The sequence below is a fragment of the Eretmochelys imbricata genome, chromosome 1 (genome assembly GCF_965152235.1).
Source record: "Eretmochelys imbricata isolate rEreImb1 chromosome 1, rEreImb1.hap1, whole genome shotgun sequence".
Classification (NCBI taxonomy): domain Eukaryota; kingdom Metazoa; phylum Chordata; order Testudines; family Cheloniidae; genus Eretmochelys; species Eretmochelys imbricata.
The window spans coordinates 336,569,133-336,591,783 of NC_135572.1; the positions used below are offsets into that span (position 1 = coordinate 336,569,133).

The following is a 22,651-nucleotide window of genomic DNA, read 5'->3' on the forward strand; positions in this document are numbered from 1 at the left end:
GCCCCATCTGCAACTTAGGTTCAGACAAAATAGCTTTTCATATTCATGATGTTAGTCACCGTGAACACTTTTGATGCTGCCATCAATTTCAGCCATAGTAAATTAATTCCATTCCGGCAGTGAGATGAAAGCTGTTTTTGACTTATCTACTGCAGATATTGTGAATCAAATGGAAAAATCCGAAAAGATATTTTATAATAATATTTAAGTTCCTTATTCATCCTCAAAAATCATATTCTTGGGCAGATAGAATAGAGAAAAGTCACTATTAATTTTTTATAGCAGAAGTAATTAAAGAATTGTATCACAATAATAATAAACACAAGCACCCTAAGGCAAGCTCTTTATTACATACTCATTTTCATTAAGAAGTCCTAGTAAAACCGGAGTCATTGACTAAGTGGAATTTTGGGGAAATATGTTCTTTTAGGTTTTCAATTTTGATAGGATTTTAAATTACTTTTGACATGGTTGAATAATATTGAATATATTAGTGAATTGCCTGTCCGTAAGCAAAGGAATGTGCCTAGATAATGTAGAAACCTCCAAACACAAGGAAAGGGCAGAAAGGCAAACTTCAAATAAAATCTCCAAATTCCCTGTGCTTCAACAGCTAATGGGAATAGTCTGTGTCACCTAAAAGCAGTGATTGAGAACCACTTACTTTTGCCCTGGGCGGAGACTAAAATGTTGCCTCCAATCCACTGCTTCTAAAGGTAGGAAGTAAGAAAAATTATTATAGGCTGCCCTGGGGTATTGACACCAAATTTAGTAAACACAGAACAAAAAGAAAAAGAAGGAAGTCCCTGTCCCAAGAAACTAACAATCCAAGTATAAGGCAAAAGACAACAGATGGTTACGCTCGGATTGTGGAATACAAGGAAGCAATGGCAATTTTGGTCAGCATGATAGGATATAGTCTTAGCACATCAGCAGCTTAACTAGTGTCACTTTTTTGTAGGCTTCCAGCCAAAAGAGATTTGAGGAGGGATCTGATGTTGGATAATGAGGTAATTTTGCAGATGCTTTTGGGGAGCAACTTCCAAGCATGCAGCACAGCATGGGAGAAAACACAAAGGTGCTTGTTTGAAAGATTAACAAATGGGAGGTGGAGGCTGGCATCATGGGCCAATCAGAGATGGGACTCGACCTTTCGATACTGAATAAGAGAAAATAAGTGGGATGGGGATAAACTGTGAAGGGCCTTGAACGTGAAGAAAAGCAGCTTATGATTACAATAGAGAAGGGGGAAGCCAGGGAAGGGATGCAAAGAGGGGGGTGGCATGGTCAAAGCGACCTTTAGTCTGAGTGGATATGAATGGGGCATGATTGCATTTGTCTAGGCCACAAAGAAGACTCTGGTAGTAATTCAGACATGAGATGAGAGCTCAGATGACAGTTTTAGGTGTGTGGATGGATAAAAAGGCTGGATTTGTGATACCACAGCTACTGTATGGAATATCACCAAAACAAGGAGCCAGACTATGGTAGTTTAGGACTGATGCCCTTTTAAAACTACTTGGCACAGATATTTTCCCTTCATATCAACAATAATTACTTTTTGTCCTTTTATATGTATATAAATTCTACATAAATTCACATCTGTGTGTGTGTGTGTGTGTGTGTGTGTGTGTATTTTTAAAATCTGCTTCTATCTCCCAGCTCCATGCTCTAGCAGAGTTCTAGACTGCCATCATTTTGTAGCAACTTAAGAGGACCTGACCATAAAAACATTAGTAAGTGGTAATGTGATGAATAGTCCTTCTAGCCAGGGTACTAGGGACACATTTCTGCACTAGGTGGATTTTTAAGATTTTATTTTCAGTTCACCTTCATGATTAGTTCAATATAGGACATTCTCTATCATATAACTGTAATAGCATACAGTTGCATACCAATGGCCCAGTTCAGATGGTGGGGTGCACTGTTCTGCTCTGCCTGAAGATGGAGATTGAAAGCTGCATTTTGAGTAATGCACAAGTTGAGCTTCCTACATCTAAGAGCTGCAGCTTGTTTCCTGAAAGCAGCATCTGATCCCTTGCAAGCTAGACTGTGCCTTTTCCCAAGACAGTTGGAGGCCTCAATTTCTTGAAGACAATAGTGCAGTAATTAACAAGTTGCACTCCTTCCACTTGCAGAGACCTCACAAAACTTTTCTAAAACCCTCCAGTGAAATAGGATAAACATAAGGAGTGCTAATAGCATATCATCATAAACTACTATAACAAAAGGACCAGCCTCTCTGAAACATACATAAACAGAGTTTAATAAGTAAAGTTAAATACTGCTCCAAAAATATGTGTATTTGGCAGTGGTCAGCAATGGATTTACTGAGCAGTAGGAAAAAATAAATCAAATGCTATTAATTTTGCTTAGTGCTTATATTTTTAAGCTTCTTTCTCAGAGACAACACATTCCGGATCCTCAGTATTTACCTTATTTTTATTTCCTGTTGATTATTCCTATTACAGAGTTTTTGGCCACACAGATTTTCATTATGGGGAAATCAGAAAGCACAGGCCTTGTACACACTTAAGAACATTTGCATATGTGTTGCTAAACTGACATAACGACACCACTGCATTGAGATGAAGACACTCTGCACGAGTGCAAAGCAAGGCTGACACGTGCAGCTTAAACTGGTAACATACCCAAGTCAACTACACTGGTGTAAGCACCTCTTTGCATCAGGCAGCAGGTCTGCATGCGGGGTTTGCACTGGTGTAACGGTATTGAGCTAGTTATATTAGTACATGTTTCTTTAATGTAGACAGCGTCTAGAGTAGTGAGAAATGAGCAGCTGATAAGAAAACAAAAAGACCTCTCGCAGTCCCTTCCAGTCCTATGATTCTATTATTTTATAAACAAGACACCAACTAGAGATCCTCTGTAAGATGTGTCTTCCTCAAGAGAAGTTGCATGTAAGCAGTGCTTTACCTTCTGTAAATATAACATTCTTGCACCTCAGATTAACTTTTTTGCTGAAACGTAGGCAAGGGGTTTGTCTTTTAAGAAAACATTACATTGTTGACTGTACCTGTTAACAACAGTTCCCAGTCAGCTTCAAAGACACAGGAGGATTCAATTTCTTAGTAAACAAACATTTAATACACACAAACATTTGTAACTTGTATTTGGAATACTTTTGAATAATGCTAAAACAAAAGATAATAGGTGGTAAATCTACTTACACAGACCTTTGTTGCTGTTACATATATTTAAATGGAATATTTCAGTGTAACATTAACACTTCTATCGGTTAGTACACACACTCTGCTCTTCTTTCAGAGATGATTTCTCAGTCTCTGTAGTTCAGCTCTAATATACAGTGTGTGTCATCTGGATTCTTCAGACCTAGAGAACAATGGCAGCATCTCGGTTCTTTTCCGAAAACTGTAGCCTTGTCAGCAAACAAGTCTTACAGTTAGCAGCATTCCAGCCCTTGAATCAAATAGTTGACTGGTCTCCTCAGAAATCTGTAGCCAGTATCCAAAATGGTACAGACAGTGGGATTATCATATAAAATATACATTATTTGGATTTCTATAGGGCACTGTCTTTTTTCCCCATATACCCAGTAAATTCAGGTAAGAACTTAAAAATCTTCACCTCACTGGGCTGTCCCATTCTCTCTCCGGCTGGGACAAAATCCCAATTTAAACCAGTTAGCTAACAGCTAAATGTTCGCAAAAAGAAAAGGAGTACTTGTGACACCTTAGAGACTAACCAATTTATTTGAGCATAAGCTTTCGTGAGCTACAGCTCACTTCATCGGATGCATACTGAGACTAACCAATTTATTTGAGCATAAGCTTTCGTGGGCTACAGCTCACTTCATCGGATGCATACTGTGTTTAGTATGCATCCGATGAAGTGAGCTGTAGCTCACGAAAGCTTATGCTCAAATAAATTGGTTAGTCTCTAAGGTGCCACAAGTCCTCCTTTTCTTTTTGCGAATACAGACTAACACGGCTGTTACTCTGAAACCAGCTAAATGTTAAGTTCCATAAACAATGTAGCCCCTACAGGTGACAATTTCTCTCCCTCCCCCAGCTCTCCTTCCAGGTCCATAAAGAACATAACAATGGGCCAAATATTATTCTAATGGAGGGCTTCCCTAGTAAGCAAAGCTGGACTAGCATGCACCTCTATCCAAAGTGGTACAGGTACTGAGACCCAGCCGTCATAGCAGACGTATCTCTTAACCCTACATTGATCATTCACTGAGTCCACAGGGCTGTCTTTAACTCCTATATTTATAATCTTGTGCCCTTTCTTCCCCCACACTCTGATTGGCTCATCCTTCAACTAGTGAATATGTGTGGGACTTGCAAGACTCCTTGCTCACAATGAAAACTTCCCATACAGCTGCAGTAACAGCTGCTGAGCATGTGCAGTAACTGCCAAACCGTAGTTCTGTATATTTGTGGCCTGCTGAGCTGAGTGCATGCCCCGCTGACACAGTAGTATAATTAAAATCCACGTCTTCTCCCCATTGCTCTCTCCCTTTCTTTTATAGAATCATAGGACTGGAAGGGACCTCAAGAGGTCTTTCAGTCCAGTCCCCTGCACTCACGGCAGGACTAAGTACTATCTAGACCATCCCCTACAGGTGTTTGTCTAATCTGCTCCAATGACAGAGATTCTACACCCTTCCTAGGCAATTTATTCCAGTGCTTAACTACCCTAACAGAAAGTTTTTCTCAATGGCCAGCCTAAACTACCCTTGCTGCAATTTAAGACCATTGTTCCTTGTCCTAGCCTCAGAAGTTAAGGAGAAAAATTTTTCTCCCTTCTGCTTGTAACAACCTTTTATGTACTTGAAAACTGGTGTCCAGTCCCCCCTCAGTCTTCTCTTCTCCAGATTAAACAAGCCCCATTTTTTCAATCTTCCCTCATAGGTCAAAATCTTGTTTTGGACCAAAACAATTAAATACTGCAGTACAAAACATATGGATTGCATAAATACCAAGTGCAATGATGTTCCAAAGCAAACCCGAAGTGGATTGGTAGGATAAGTATTATAGTGTCATAGAAGTTAGAGATGAAAAAGCTCTCTGAAGTGATTCTGTCCATCTCCCAGTCAGTGCTGGATTGGTCCCTATAACACATATTCTAGTGCTGTGGTCAGTCTAGTCTGAAATGCCCAAGTGATAGAATATCCAGTCCCCCATAATACTTTGCACACATATAGCAAGTTTAATTATCGATTGCTGTGAAATCTTCAGAGGTGTGCCAGTATTGGCACCATTTTACAGAGAGGGAAACTGAGGCAGAGGAAGGTTTAAATGACTTGTCCCAAAATCACACATGCTGTTACTGTGATAGACTGGACATAACATTTGACTTACCTTTAAAACTATTGAGTGAAATCTTGCCCCCATTAAGTCAAAGGGAATTTTGCCATTAACTTCAATGGGGCCAGGATTTCACCTAGTATCTGGTGTGGAATTTGCACTGACTTATGTTTTTGTTAAGAATTTTATAAAATCCACCCTTTTGAGAGTATAATTTTAAAAATTTGTATTTATCACTTGCCAGACCCATTTAAAAGAATGATGTCAAGCACCAGAAGGGTAGCCGTGTTAGTCTGGATCTGTAAAAGCGGCAAAGAGTCCTGTGACACCTTATAGACTAACAGACATATTGGAGCATGAGCTTTCGTGGGTGAATACCCACTTCGTCACTGCTGGCAAAAGAGTTCACGCAGAGTTAGTATGGGACAATATTCTTAGAAGGTCAATAGTGCAGCTTCCTTCAGACTTCTTAACAGGATCTTCAAAGATTCATTTCTTTGTCTTCTCCAAAGTTTGTGAGCCTGGGCTTTGCCTTCAGGATTCACTTGCAGCTTCAAATCTTTATGTGTAAGTCTTTTGGGACCAGGGGCTCCAAAGTCTGAGGCTCAGTGGGTCTCTTCCAAAGGTAGTGAATTTATACTATAGACTAAAACAGTCATTGCAATAGGCTGACATAAATACGTTCCATACTATTCCTTAACCTGTGATCATGAATGGCCCAGCGTTTGATTTCATGCATCTTTACAAAGTCCCTGACTCCTTCCTGTCCCATTGGCATCTTGGTGTCAGCTATACTGGGGCTTTATAAGCCATCTTGCCTTTTGTTAAATATTGAAATCTTCTCCATCTCTTTGTTAGGCTTTATAGTTTTCGGAGAGACGGAATTTCAAACTTAAAAAAAATAGTCCAAACTTTAAGACTCTTACCAAGTTGCAGTTCCACTCTGCAGTATTGCAAGCAGCCAAGGCTCAAAATTAAGAGTCAAGACCTCCACAAATCTAGTGATTTTTTAAAAAATGTCATGTCGGGCTGTGTGTTGATTTTTTTACCTCTACCTGCCCCACCCTTGGGGGGTGTGGGGGGTGAGAGGGAGTGTTACCAATGCACCTAAATTTATCAAGGTGATTTAGGTCCTTGATGAAAGAGTTCTTATCTTCACAGCTGCCCATCCCTCTGCCCAGCAATAATTTTTCCCCTTTGGCTCCCCTATCAACACCTTAGCTCCCCATTAATTCTGGCCCCCCCATCAGTTCTGTCCTCAGATGCCAATTAATTCTGGTCCCGCAGTGTCCCCTTCACTGCTGCTTCTCCTCAGCCCCATCTTTGCTCCTCCTGCAGCTTTTGGAGTTCTTCACACACACACTTGGGTGGGTGGGTGCAGGCCATATGTGTCTCTCTTCATTCTCAGGTCACACCCCATGTTGCAGGGAGGGAGAGGAAAGGGGTGAGCAACAGAGGAACTGTGCTTGCTCCATGGCTCACAAGAGGGGAGGGGAGCCACTCCCATCCGATGAGAATGGTGCCCATTCCTGGCGAGAGAGCGCTGCCTGATTTTTTCAGCAGCCCTGATTGGCGGATCGTCTCCAGGAGGTGGGGCAGTGGATAAAACAGCCAATCAGCTGGAACTTTCCCCAGCCAAGGCTGAAATTCTCAAGAGGGTGAGAGTTTGGCCCCAGTTGAACAGAAATGACTCATGAAGAAATCATGAGAGTTGGCAACCCTGAAGCCGTTAGATCCTTTGATCAAAATTTCTATGATGTTCCAAGATTAAAGGTATTCAGACCTCAAGGTGAGAGCAGACAGAGGTTTGCATTTGAAGTGATTTATTAACCTTCTGTAATGTAGGTCAGGCTAGTTTCCGAATATTGTTAGAGTCCTTAATAGCTGCCTCCCTTAGTATTATGAAGCAATCATCAACTAAACATTAGTTAAATTCAAAGTCTTTGTTCTTCTATGGAAGGAATATTCAAAGTGGATACAAATTCTGTGCTAGTACTCAGGATTAAGGTATAAAACCTCACCTTTAAATTACAATTCTCAAAAAAATTCCCTACTCTTTAAGAAGAAAATTACCTCTGGTTTTTATCAAATTGCACAGCATCCTTTATGATCTTGCATATGCCCCCCATCCCCAGTAGTAGCAATCAACATAAAGCCCAGCCAGTTCTCCTAACCTACAGTGACTATTCATTACCTTACTTGGTAACAGTAACAGTTTGTGAGACAATAGCTGAAAATATTAGTGCTCAAATCAGTCTGAAAATATAAATTGCAGCCAATTATGCAAGTGGAGCATGTACTATACAGTCCACCTATGTGTGGTGAATGGGGACTACTCTGAGTCATCAGCAGTTCAATCCCTTCTGCCATCTTTTGGTTGAGGAAAATAAATCCTCTTTTAACCCCACTAAGGACACTCAGCATGTCATGAAATATTATTATTATTTTATTATATTGTTCTGAGAATGGATATATTGCAATGTGATAACAGTTGTCACCAATGTTCCTCCTAATTGTTCTTTGTACTGAGCAGGCTATGAATTCCACTGACCATTACTTTTTTGTCCTTGGGCAATCAATCTTACCTGTGTGTGTTGGGGGTGTGTGTGTGAGGGGATTGTGTATATGGGGCAAGGTTGTAACCCCCGCCCCACAGACCAGTGGCGTGTGTGTGTGTGTGAGGGGTTGTGTGGAGGATGAAGGATGTTGGGGTGGGGTAGCAAGGGGGGTGTGTGTGTGTGTAGAGGGCGTGTATGGAGGTCAGGGGATGTATGTATGGAGTGAGGAGTGGGGAGGGAGTAAGGAGCATGTAGGGGTATATGTTCGTGCGGGGGTGAGTAGGGATGTGTGTGTGGAGGGGCTGGTGTGGGTTGGGGGTATAGGGTGTGTGTATGTGTCAAGTAAGAGGTGTGTGGGAGGGTACTGGTCAGAGGTGTGAAGGGTGTGTGTGTGTGTGTGGTGGGGGGGGTCAGGGATGTGCAGGGGGAGGCATGCTGCTCCAGGGTTGCTCCTCACTAGTCTCAGACACTAGTCCCTGTAGACCCTGTCCCTGCCATTTGCAGAATGAGGATCCTGGCCAGGATTCTGTGCAGGGATGGGGGTGGGTGTCAGATCACACCTCTGCCAGGCTGCTGAAGGGGCCATGGCTGCAGCTCCCCACTGCGTTGCCTCTCAGCAGCAGCAATCCCCATGTCCTTGGAAAGCAATTGTCGGGGGTGGGCTGTTGGTGCTTTGGCCCCATCAGGCTGCAACTCTGCAGCTTCCACTGACCCAGCCAACACTGCAGTGGCCAGCCGGGCCCCTCCCCTGAGCTCCTGCACATGGGGCAACCCAGAGCCACCACCTCCTCATGCTGACCCCAGCGTGGGAAGCATTTCCACCCACCGCAGCGAGGAGATGGGGTCACACGTGCCCTGTCATAGGATGGGGCGAGCAGAGCAGGGTTTTAAGTGGCCCAGGGCTGCAGAGAGGAGATTTGAGCAGCATAGTTTCTGACCTGCGTATTATATAGACGATTGCAGCGCAGCCATTTACAAGGAACACTGGCTGTCACCTATGTTTGTGACCCTAACAGGCCTTTTTGAACTCATAACATCAAGGCACTAGAGAGATTCAGCTGTGGTGTAGCTATCCAGGCATTGCTCTTGCTTGCCAGAAGAGGTTTAAAGAATTCCTCATTGTTTTTATGAAGGGTTTTATATTTAATTAGTTACTTGTGTTCCCTTCTGAATGGAGAATGTCTTTGTGATGTGCCAAAGCATATTGTTAACCCATGACAAATGCGATCATATATTAGTATTCATGGTAGACAACCAATCAGATTTCCATCTGGCAGTATTTCAGGCTTGATTCTGCTCATATAGAAGTCAGTGACAAAACACCTGTTGACTTTAGTGGGGGCAGAACTGGCCTGTTTGTGCCGATTGTCATGGTTTCTTACACTTGTGCAGCAGTTTATCTATTGGTTCTGTCAATGGTGGCTGGGTGTATATAGATCCTCTTCTTCATGTCTTGGGAAGGCCAGCCAAGCGCCTTCTTATTACCCCTATGTGTAACTCTCATGCCAGGTGGGCAGTGGAGTATAAGTGCAGTTGCACCTACATCTCCCAGGGAGTAAAGGAGACCCCCTCAGCTGGTGTTCCCCATAATCTCTGGGACGTGAATGGAAAGGTCACTGCCCCTACTTCCTTGAGAAACTTGGACTTAGTTTTTAAAATAATCGGAATAATCTTTTTAGAAAAGCTTTTCTAAATAAAATAATGATGCTAATAAAAAATGACACAAATATTTAGAACCTGCAGCATTCACTAAAAAATGAAGGAAATTAACAGCCCAAAAGCTTTGAAGTGATTAAAGTTGGCAAGATACTCCATCTATTAAAGCCAGAGAGCAAGTGCTTGGGCTCATGGGATCCACACAAAAAATAATAATAAGGAAAAAAATCTGTAATGATTCAGGGCCAGGATATTTTTTCTAAGAGAGGCCACATGTGGTCTGGTAGAAATAAACATTTTATAACATACCCATAGTGGCAAACTGCTGAAATGTTGTCAGGAGTCCATTTTAACACACATCACAGTGAAAAGCAGAGGTGCCTGAAGAGGGGAAGAACATAGGTACATATTATGCAAATATAATATTCTGAGGACATGGAGTATTTTCCAATACAGTATATAAATATATGGCACCATCACAAACTATCTGTCAGCATATTAGTACCTATTTGCTGCTTTGGTGCATTGTGACATATTTGTGCTCCTAAAGTTTACATTCTTCTTCAAGTAACGTTCCTATGGATGTGCCAGTTGCCCATGCTCCTTCGATCGGAAATTTTCAGCGGCAGTGCATATTCCGTCCACACATATGCCACAGCTATCTTTGTGCCCCATACCAACAGTATACAGGGCTGTGATGAATGAAGCAACCTCAGTTCCATGTCAACTGCCTATGACCTGAGATGGAGCAGTCAGTGGTGCCAGCTTATTTAGCCAGCTACCAGTTTCTCTGTTTACTTATTCTTTAGTTTACCTAGTCCTAACAGACTAGTTTAACTGTTTTTTATTTTTAATAGTTTAGTTTTATTCTGTGTGTGTGTGTGTTGGGAGGCTTTGCCTCCCCCACCCCCTTTTTCAGGGGACCTCTTTTTCCCTGAAGGAGCTTTTTTTCCTTGTGATATGCTTAAATACTCAGGATTTACGTGTTGCTTTACTTGCTGGGATTCCACCGCAGTTAGTGACAGCCATTCACAGTGTATCCACTGTCCGGGAGATACTCATGTGTCATCCAAGTCCAAGATTTGCACAGGACTCAAGAGCTGTTCTAGGAGAGAGAGAGAGGTAAAGCTTTGTCTCCTAATGTTGGACCATTCTCTCTGACCTGCATCAGATTCACACCTTGAGACCCTTCCGTGCAGATGTCTTCAAGTGACCACAGTATCTCCTTGACTTCTGCAACTCAATTACCTTCTAGATCATCGTGAGAGAGATCTGTGGGTGATACACTCAATCTTTTGCAAAAGGAGCCCTAAATCTCCTCTGAATTAACTTGGCCACAAGAAACATGCCATACTGGAGCCCTCATGCCCATGAAGGGTGCTGCTGAAGGCCCAAGTGGTCTCACTATAAAGGTTTCAGAGTAGCAGCTGTGTTAGTCTGTATTCGCAAAAAGAAAAGGAGTACTTGTGGCACCTTAAAGACTAACAAATTTATTTGAGCATAAGCTTTCATGAGCTACAGCTCACTTCCACACAAACTTCCTCGTGGCTGGACTTTACAAAAACTAGACAAGCCATTTACAATACACACGTTGCTTCTCTACAAAAGAAAAAGGACACTAAACTATCTAAAGTACTACATGCCGCAAGGGGCCACAACAGTGGTTCCCTTAATCCACCCAGCAATATTGTTAATTTATCCAACTATACTCTTAGCCCAGCAGAAGAATCTGTCCTATCTCAGGGCCTCTCCTTCTGCCCCTTCACCCCTACGAACAAGATACAGTTCTATGGTGACCTAGAATCCTATTTTCGACGTCTCCGACTCAAGAAATATTTCCAACACACCTCTGAACAACATACTAAGAGACCTTCCTACCAAGACTACAAAAAGAAGCATTCTGGTTGGACTCCTCCTGAAGGTCGAAACAACAGACTGCACTTCTACATAGAGTGCTTCTGCCGACATGCACGGGCTGAAATTGTGGAAAAGCAGCATCACTTGCTCCATAACCTCAGCCGTGCAGAACACAATGCCATCCACAGTCTCAGAAACAACTCTGACATCATAATCAAAAAGGCTGACAGAGGAGGTGCTGTCGTCACCATGAATAGGTCAGAATATGAACAAGAGGCTGCTAGGCAGCTCTCCAACACCACTTTCTACAAACCATTAGGAATGCATCCGATGAAGTGAGCTGTAGCTCACGAAAGCTTATGCTCAAATAAATTTATTAGTCTCTCAGGTGCCACAAGTACTCCTTTTCTTTTCACTATAAAGGGTATATCTGCATCGAAACCCATAAGTACAGCCAAACCCTCTAGTACCCATTGCTCAGTAGCAAAGCATTCCTCGGTACCATCTGAGGATTATCGAGGTGTTAAGGACTCCAGAGATGCTGAAAATACTACTGACGGTGACCTTCAGAGATATCTACGGTAGCCAGATCTACCAGTCAGTCTGTACCAATGCACTCTGCACTGTCCTCAGTACCCAAGGCTCCTACTGCTCAGACTCATCAGGCTTCTATGCAGGTCCACTCAGTCCTGCAGGAATACAAATGATCCAAAGACCTGCTTGTCTACGGTGATGAACCTGAATCTCCTTTACTGAGTGTGAGAAGATTCTCAGTACCACATCACTTGCTTGTAGCAAATGGTTTCCCGTTACCCACAGGACATATCAGACAATCTTCTACTCGACCTTTGGTTGCCTCTCCTGTAGTCTATAGAAACTACAGCTCTTTGGAGTCCAACATTTCTAGTCAAGGTTGTTTTGATCAACCTTGCCCTGAGTGCCCTGGAGCTTTCTCTTCAAGGGACATTTTGGGTATGCTTACAAGCCTGCAGGAGCCAGCCTCTCAGCCTGGGTTGGATTAGTGGCGCTCATGCTGAAGCACTAGAGAGTGCTTTGAAGTTGCAGCTTAGCCTGGAGCTTGGGATGAAGCTGGCAGCTTGGGATGAAGCCCACCCCCCTCTCTAGGGTTCATCTAGAGGTTCAGTGCCTAATCTTTGGTTGTGGAAACAGTGAACAAACACAATAGGCAACATCATTCAAAAACTGCCCCACACGATAAGGACCAGAATGTATAGACCTCTTCAGTTGCATCTGTCATTCTGCAATTCAGAATTGCTAGTTACCATGCACTTCTTGCTATAACAAATTTAACTCTTTTGTTGAACATCAGCCCCAGAAGCAGAGGGAACAGACTCAGGCCATCATTGTTGAAGATTAGCTCTTGGCGAGAACAGCAGTGCAAGTTTTCCTTGGCACAACTGGCAGGGCAGATCGCTCCATTTCTATGTCTTTTGTAATGCACAGAGCCTCTTGGTTTCAGTACTTGGGAATCCCAAGAGAGGTTCAGAGCATGGTCAAGGACCTTTCATTTGATGGACTCAAGCTGTTTAGTAAGTCCACAGATGAGTCCTAGCACTCTCTTAAAGATTTAAGGACAACCCTTCACTCACCTGGAATGTATACATCTGCAAACAAGAGGAGATTTAGTAGATCACAGATGACACAAAGACCTCCCCATCTCAATTATTTACATACTACAGATCATTGGACCCTCGTAAAAAGAAAAGCAGGGTACAAAAGTGGAAAACTTCAGCTGCTCCACCTGTGTCAATGCAACTGTCCTCATCAGCTCAGTGTTCATTTTGATATTTTGGTTGGAGATCCCATGAACATGCCCACCTTTTGGATTTCAACCTGCATTATCCTGCCCACAGCTTTCCATCTTTTGGAGATCATCTCTCCCATTTTCATACCTTATGGGAGCAGATTACTTCTGACAAGGGGTTCTGAACGTTATAACATTGTGCTACTCCATCCATTTCCATTCCATGCACTTCTCCCATGTTCCTGTCCTGTCCCTTTTCAGGGACACACCTCACAAACCTCTGCTGAGGAAAGAAGCTCTGTCCCTTCTCTGAATAGAAGCTATGGAACCACGAAAGAGGGAAAGGGTTCCCAAAAAGAAGCATGGATGGAGACCCAGCCCTAGATCTCAGGATGCTGAATACATTTGTCAGAAGTTCAGGATGATAACATTTGAAGCTATTATACCATGTCTAGATCCGAGGGATTGGTTTGCAACCCTTGATGTATTCTCACAAATTGTTTCTTGATGATTTGTCATTGGTCAAGTCCACTTTCAATACAAATGTTTCTCTTCAGCTTTCTACTGCACCCATGGTGTTTCCAAAGGTTCTGGCAGTAGTTGCTGCCCAGTTTTGTCTTCCCCTACCTCAATAATTGGCTACTGAAGGGATGTTTTTACATTGAGGTCCAAGTTGCCATCAAGAGAGCTACAACCCTATTCAGCTTGCTAGGACTTCAGCTCAACACCAAGAGGTCCTTTCTCTCTTATCTGGTCAGCAAATAGAGTTATTAGGGGCCATCCCGGATGCTACAACAGCTAGAGCTTACCTAGCAGAAGACCATTTTCTTACTCTGACAAATTCGATTACTTAAGTCCAAATTACTTAAATCCAAACCACTGCCAGGTTTTTTATTGTTTTCTTTAAAGATAAAGTATCCCTCTGACCACATTTCCAGTTCTTACCCAAAGGCACCTCAGATTTTCGTATTTCAGACTAGTCATCATCCTCTTTTTCACTGTAAATCTCATTGATCTAAGGGGGATGCTGTCCTTCACACCTTGGACATTAGGAGAGCCTTCACTTTCTATTTGGACAGACCTAGACCCTTGAAGGCTTCTCCTCAATGAGTGGTTCCCTTTGTGGACAGAGTTAAATTCACACGTGTGCCCATCCAGAGACTTTCCAAATGGGTTTCCAGTTGTACCCTCTCCTGCTATGAAGCTGCTGATGTCCCATGAAATGCAAAAGTTAATAGATTATTCCACCAGCTCTCAGTCCACCACTGTCGCCCTACTGATGGGCACCTATATCACAGAAATCTGCAACACCCTCACATTGGCTTCCAGCCACACATTCTCAAGACACTATGCTTTGGTGCATGCATCCCGAGTGAATGCTGCATTTGGGTCTGCTGTTCTGCAGTCAGTTTCAGATCCTACTCTGAAGCCCCCTCCTCCTGTGAAGAATACTGATTGGGAGTCCCCTGGAGAACCCACAGGGATATTACTTGAAAAAGAAGGAGAGGTTACTTACCTTGTACAGTAACTGGAGCTCTTTGAGATGTTTGTTCTTATGGGATCTCCAGCAGCACCTGCCATGCCTCGGCCCCCGCCCGCTGCTTCAGAGGCTCATCTGCGTGGTGTAGAAGGAACCAAGGGTGCTTTGTCTGTTGAAGCCCTATATACTCTCAGTAAGGGCACGAGGATAGCTAGGGCGCATATGTGGACCAAAACAGGGGCTGCTGAAAATCTCTGATTGGAGGCACAAGGGCACATGCAGACCTGAAGTGGCGCACCCAGAGGAGTCGAGCATCTCAAAGAACTCCAATTACTGTACAAGGTAAGTAACCTCTCTTCCCCCCGCCTCTTCCAATTCAAAGCATTGCACATTCAGATCTGACTGACCTTTCAGGAAACTGGAGCAGGCACCATGATGCCAGTGAATCGTGGCTATGGTTCCTAGAAAGAAGTGATAATAAACTATCAGGAGTTATGGCCATTCTAAAAGCCTGACCCTGCAAGCCTTCCATGCATAGAATTCCCAATGGAATCCATGGGACTTCTGTGCTTGGAGTGGTTGTGGGAGCAGACCACAGGAAAAATCCTTGACCTGTGCTACTGTTTGACATCAGTCCAGCATCTGGAGTGCAGTCCAAACCTTGGGAGTAGCAATTAATTGTCCAGCTGGCTCACTGTATTTAGTTCATTGTACAGAGTAGAGGGCAATGGGGCAGAGAAGATAGGTGGCCACAGTCGCAGATGAGGCAGTCCTAAATAAGGAATGGCAACTTCTTAGCGGGAGCTATGGCTTGCGCTCAGGATTGAAAACCACAAAATTATGAGTTCTGATCCTGACACTGCCACAGACGCACTCTGGCCCTTTGCAACTTTAACCTCCCAGCCTCAGTTTCCCCATCTGTAAAATGGGGATCATAATACCAGCTTAACTCAGCAGAGTCTTGTTGGAGTTTATTGTGTTGAAGATTAAAAGTTCTATGAGCACAATATGGTGTTACTGGTAGCATGAAGAACTATTATATTGGTTGCTACTTCCAACTGAAATGTAACCTGGAAAGGGCTAGCTGTGAAGACAAAGGTCTCAACCTTCAAAGACTTGGTCTCAACCTTCATAAAATATATAGTACATGATGCTTATTAAAACAAATGTAGATGCAGTACTTAATGATACTACTCAGGGGACTGGATCAAATTCCAATCTCCTGCACTGATGTAAATCCAGAATAATTACTCACTTCCAGGAAGTCCTTGGTAGTAGTGCATTTACTTCGGCAAACTAGCACTACTTGTGTGGTGATGATAGTTCTGTGTAAGTACTATAGTCCTACCTATGGTATGTATAGCAGGGAACAATGGACAAAAAAGCATGGCTGCTGAATACATAACTACAGGAGCATCACCTTCTCAGCTGGTGCATGACAATGGAAGAGCCAGTAGGTCTCACAAAACTGACCAAGTCAGAAGAACACTTCTAAGTAAAACATGAATAAATGAGCCAGACACAAGAGTATTGGTATATTAAAAAAAAACCCTGGACTCTATAGCTGTGTTAATGATAAAGGTAACTGAGCATTTAATCTCAGCCCTGTGAATACATAATGGTTCCATTATTGAGAAGTCAAATAATGCTACTAGGGTGTGAGTACTTGGGGCAGCTTCCGATGCAAAGTTCTTAACTTTCACAGTGGAATGGAGACGATGAAACCAGACTGAATGGGCTTCAGGCTGGAGCTGAAAGAGAGGAACTCAGGACAATGGTGTAGATGGCACATTCAATTGGTTTAGTGGTGAATGCGAGAAGAGAAAAGGGGCCATGGTTAGACCTATGTATTATGAGCTGGGTAGTTGGTGTCAGGCCAGTTCCCATTGGACAAATATTTACATTGCCCAATCATTTCTACAGTCAGCACTAAAGGGACTCGCACCTCTACAGGTGGCCCCTCCTGTTCAGGATTGAAACATATGGGGTGGACATTGTGGGGAAACCTGCAGTGCCTTTGCCCATATGTATTTGTCCTGTAAGTAACAGAGACTGTCAGTCTCCCTGGCCATCTGTTGAGCACCATTCACAAGCACTAAAAGAAAAGGCATCAGCTGAAAAGACTGTGCAGCTTGAGGGATTTTTCTGGGTTTCTATCAAGCTTGTTTGAATGTAAATGCCTCTGGCCAACACTTTGTTTCCTTATTTGTCTGTGTGACACCCAACCTGTAATGCCCCATCCAGGGCATGCCCAGCAAGAGGCCAGGCTCTAACTTCCATTGTCCTGTCAGATTTGTATTGGTGTGGAACCAGGCAGAGAAATGGTGCATGACTGGTGAGCAGATGCAGCTGTTACCTTACCAAGCCCAGCTGATCTGTATAAAACGTCTGCCTGTCTGCAGCTCATTACATCAGACCTTGAACACCACAAACACTCTGAGCGCTGTATAAACAATAGTTAAACCTGCTCCTAGGTCATTTCTCCTTAATAACATAGTTAGCATTTTAATAAGACTTCCTCTGTCCATCCAAATATCAGCCATTGATCAAGTGAAGAGACAAACAGAATATGCCTCATGCTGCTAAGCTCCTCACAGCAATGTTACAGTTGTAGGGAGAAAGTGCTAATTTGGCCAAAATCCTCCCCCAAAATCTGTTTTTCCTGATCACATGCATGCCACATGGCTATAACAATAGGCTCTGCTGTGAAGGACCTGTTTCTTAGTGTACAGCCAATTATGTTACATGCTGCAATTTTGGAAAATCCGTGTAACTATTCAATCTCCCGTGTTACTAGATTGGTATCAAACGATGTGTAAGCAAAAACAACACTAAGGGCAATATGCTTCTGAGTGATAACATGATGATGTAGGTGGTATTATAAGAGGAGTCCAAAAACCAGGTGAATTTTAATTTCTCTGGAAGTAAAACAACCCCTTGGGAAACGTATCTTGCTGTGTATCATTGCTAACAGAAAATGCAATGAGTATGTAAAAGCGAGGGAAACACTCAGTCCTGTAAATTTAGAATCTGTTACAAAGTGCTTTGAAGTCAATGGAAGAATTCTCATTGACTTCAGTAGGATTTGAATCACACCCTTATTCACCAATCTAGACATGGGAATGATAGAGAGTTCCACTTACGTCCAGAGTTCTAAAGCCATGGTGTATTTGTTTTGCTAGGTATTGTAACAGTAACAAACAACAAAGTTATTAGTACAACTGGTGGGAAATTTTCATGTGGAAAATTTTCCTTTTGACAAATGAGGTTTAATTGAAAAGATTTTTTTTCCAGGCAAACTGTAATTTAAATGAAAAATTCTGATTTTTCCTTCTGGAAATTTCAGAACAAAACAGTTTTGTTTAATTTTGAATGGCCATTTGAAACAAACAAAATTTTTGTTTTGCTTCAACTTAAAATTCTGATTTTTTTTAACCTCCCCCCTGAAAAAAATAAAGTTTTCATTTTTGGTTTCTGTATTCCCCCTCCTTTATTAGACCTCCCCCTTCTTCCCCCCCACCCCTCCATGGAACAGGTAAGAAAAACTTTTAAAATGTGGGGAACGTGGAAAAAAAGCCCACTTGTTCTCATTTGTTTGCTTGTTTTCCAGTTAGACAAAGTTGGGAAACAGTTGCTAAACAGTGACTTCCTCTGTCTTTTACCAATGGAAAAAAGGGTCCAAAGGCAAGGAGGGGAGGGGAGTTCTGCCCCTGCCAAAAATCCAAATACTGAAAATGGAAAACTGAAATTTTCCAGATTCCAAACATCTACATGAAACAACATTTTAAGATAAAATGGAACAAAAATTGTCATTTTGTTTCAAAATGTCGTATCTGTAGGAATCAACTCAGTTTCCCCATCAACTCTAGTTATTAGTGTCCATGATTCTAAAGTGTCACGAGTTAGCAAATTACATAATACTCCTGGCCGAATCTTGTGCCCACGGAATTTAACAGGAGTTTTTCCATTCAGCTCAATGGGAGCAGGAGAAGGCCCCCATAACGTACATTCTTGTGTCCTAAATCCATTCAATACAACAAAATTACTCTCTGATGTTTCTTGATATATTCTGATAGACTGTTTCTATCAGGTAACTTGGTACTTAAATCATGCCCCACAATCCACTCTGGAGAGCAAACCTTTAGAATGCTCAGACTGCCAAATTCCAATTGTTCACACTAGATAAGCACAAACGATGACTTCCAGTGCTGTGGGGCTGACCATCTCTATATCTCATGATTGGGGGGAAAAGGGAAGGGAGAGTTCAGGTGTTTTTTTTTTAAGGGGGGGGCGTTTGCTGAGCTTTTGCTGTTTCTAAATATAGACATACGAAATACATTTTCTTTCTGGTATCTGTACTGGCTGCCTGCATTTTAATTCAGAAATTGTATTCTTCCTCTGAATCAGAAATCAACGTGGCAATATCTTTTGCATAATGAAACTGTGTGTTATTTCCAGTCCAGTGCATGCAAACATTTATTTCTTGGTAGCCCACTTAAAAACCACTCAAAATTAATACACAATATGTACAGCTGAAAAAAGATTTTTTGGATATATATATTTTATTTGACAGTGGTTTAGATTATCATACAGTAAACAAGATTTCTGTAAAAGTTAATTTATCCATAGTGGTGCATTTCATAAAAATAGTTGCTCACTTACAGCCTTTCTGTGACTATTAATACATGGAATTATATTTATAGAGATCGAGCTGTACAGGGTAAATTCACAGCTAACACTACACAGAAATATTATTTGGAATGGGGTTTAGATGATGTGCTGTCTTCACAGGTTATTGATTACAGCCGCATAAAGCAATTTACTGCACAAGGAGTAGCTGTGAACTGTGCAAATTAGAGTTTATGCAAGCATAATCTCAATTGTTTTTCATGTTTTATGATTTGTTTCTTTACACATAGAAAATAAGATACCGGGGTGTGGATCTACACTATGAAAGCATTGTCCAAAATCCAATTCAATAAATTAATGGCAAATTATATTGGATTTCTAGTTCAGGGGATAAAGATTTTCTTTTAATTAAATAAAAATTGTCAACAGCTACATGGATTTGTGCTTTTTAAAATATGATAAATGGAGTTTTTCTTAAAAAAAAAAAGTTTTAAAAGCTGCAAAATCCTTTGTTTGAGACTTTTAAAATAATATGATAGGAAGAAACATGCCTACACACTTCTAAGGGGAGAATGAGTCTAGTGCAATGTTTGAGAAATATATTATGTGCTGACCTGTTTGGATAATGATGATCTCAATATGACTCTTGAGCCGAGCACATGAATATCGGAGTTTGCTAGCGTACTGATGTCTATTTCTGCAAATAGCATCAATTTTTTTTAAACAGCGTGTGTATTATTATTCAGAGCTTTTTGGCAAAACAAGAAACCTACTGGTGACAGAATGGTGACCCATGGAATTCGGAATCCTTCCCCAGGAAGGTGGACTTGAGACAGAGAAACAAGTAAAATGGAAATAAAAGAGAGAGAAAATGTCTCTGATGAAAATATAATGAACTAAGAACTTTTATCTTGGAAACAAGTCTCATTTGTGTTAGTGTGTGCAGTAAAAGCATCTGATCTGCCAAAACTTAAAGATGCCTTAACTAAAGTCTGTATAGATATACAAAATGTAGCACTGTTGATAAGCAAAATTGTTGTTTTCTGTGGGAAAGAAAGGCCTTTCATTAAGGAAACTGCAGCTTTTTTTCTTTTAAGAATCATCCTGTCATTATAAAGGTCTTGTAACTGTAAGTCTCAGTTTTGAGCTTGACCAACTGAGGTTTCTGTGCTACTTGTAATATTAGGGGAACCTGTGGTAAATCGTTTTTGAGGATAATTTGCAACTACAACTGCACCCTAACTCCTTTCCAATGTACAGAAATATGATTTGTTCACAAAATGGCAGTAGAAATGCTATCACACCAACAAATCCATTAGATTCCCCAACTCATCCAACTCAACACATGAAGTGAACTATGCTGCTGGGGATCATGTGGACTATTCCAAATTGTTAACAGTGGAGACGTGTCCTGGGTGTATAGTTTCAAAGAAACCCTTCAACCCTTGTCTAGATATGTTGAGAACAATATATTTACAACATCTTAGCTCAGTTAAAATATTCTTTCTCAGTTTCAGCTTGCTTCGTGCAGTGTTATTTAAGGCGATGTTCCAGTCTGTGATTGCTCTAACTTGCTCCAGTTCCTTGATATAAAGTTTGAACTAAATCCAAGTCCTTCATGCAGTGGAATAAAAATACTAAAGCTACACTGCACTGTCCTTCTCTGACACATTGTCCTTCATTTTGTTTTGGTTTCTTCCATAGCTGCCAAAGTCCCTAAAATGGAACTGGGGACTTCAGGGTCAGTTTTAAATCTCCATGTTGACTATATGCTGCTTGAATTTATTAGACAGTGTGCATATTGTCATGGAATTACACATTAATGTTTCCATTCTTCAGTGTTTTGTGTATATGTGTGATAGTTAAAATAAATTAAAATAAATCAATGTGAGACAGAAGCTAAGAAGTATGTTCTGCATCAGTGTGAAACAGTTAGAGGGCAACAGTTCACTTATTTATCTGCTCATGGCAGAAGTGCCAGACTTCAGTACACTAGGTAGCTTATCCGAGCCAGGAATTTTCCATGGGCCTGGTGAGACTGTTGCCTTCCGAACTGTATTGTTGATGCTGCGTGTGTTAATGGAATGGAGATGTCCCTTCCTGGGGAACTCACTGGGTTTCCCATCAGGGTCCCTCTTGTTCTGGTCCATATCACTTCCATGTGAGCTGCAGCTATTGCTACTGTACGTCTTTGTAGCACCAACTAAATCAAGCTTGACATGTTCAGAAGCTGCAGCTGATTTCTTCTCAGAGGTATTTCCAGATCTGTGATCTTCTTTCACACTGAGAGATCCATCTTTCTTGCCTTCTGGCTTCTTGGATCTCCCAAGATATTCATCGTTGATTCTGGCACATACATGCTCTCTTGCTCCAGACTCGATTGTAACACTCTGTCCCACTGCCTTACTTTCAGAGGTGGGCCTGCCGCCACTAGTGGTCTTTTTTTTGCCTTCTGAGTATCCTTTCCTAGAAGCCTCTTCATGCTTTGTCCTGTCTACCTTTTTCGGACTTGCTGACCTTTCTCTTTGCTCTCCTAACCTTTTCTTTTTGTGGCCATTTGACGAAAGCTCCTTTGGTTTTCTTACATCATGTTCCCTCTTGATATCCCATCTTGGTTCTGGGTTTATCTGGTGAGAAGGGTCAGAGAGTGGGGCTAGATGTGATGAAGATAATGGTGAGATTATGTCATCGAGGGAAATAGCTATTTCCGGCAGACCTGGGGAGGTGGCAGAGAGAGAACTCCAGGAGTTTGGTTCGTCTGTTATAACAACAAAGAGAAGGGAGTTAAGGAATTATTCATATAACTTTGACCTTATATTTCAAACATCAGTTACAATACCCAAAACCCATACTGGACCTAAACCCTGCAGTCCTTAGTTGGGTAAAACTCCCATTGAAATCAATGGATGTGGGAGGTAGAAATGCCATCAACAGATTTGCCTGAGTAAGAACTAGGGTGACCAGATGTCCCGATTTTATAGGGACAATCCCGATTTTTGGGTCTTTTCTCACGTAGGCACCTATTACCCCCCAACCTCCTGTCCCAATTTTTGACACTTGCTATCTGGTCAGCCTACTAAGAACTGTGGGAATTGGTGCTGAAAATACGAAGTCCATTGACATAGGTTTAACTTTTCTTCGCATATATTAAAAGTACAATAATACTGACATATGCTGGTGAAATCAAAATGCATTTTTGTGCCATTATAGTGGATTTCTTAGTTAGCCATATAATTTCTCTCTCAAAGGACAAATGAAGAGGCCTTTCTGCTATCTATTATACACGTCCCTACAAGCATACAACAATCAGCAGAAATTTGTGGTCCAAACCACGTCATCCATCAAATCCAGTTTTTTCTAAACAACTATATTATTGCAATGTTTAGGGCCCTATTATTCTGAAAGCATA

The 22,651-nt window shown here is 41.8% G+C and overlaps 1 protein-coding gene across 1 annotated transcript in view; it reads right to left on the reverse strand.

Moving 5' to 3' along the window:
- Nucleotides 1-21,197: 21,197 nt before the first annotated feature.
- Nucleotides 21,198-22,651, reverse strand: part of MAGI2 (membrane associated guanylate kinase, WW and PDZ domain containing 2) — a 1,194,001-nt gene continuing 1,192,547 nt past the window's right edge. Inside the window, exon 22 of the mRNA XM_077807869.1 lies at nt 21,198-22,000. Within this exon, the coding sequence (XP_077663995.1) occupies nt 21,198-22,000 (803 nt within the window). The remainder of the gene's footprint in view (nt 22,001-22,651) is intronic.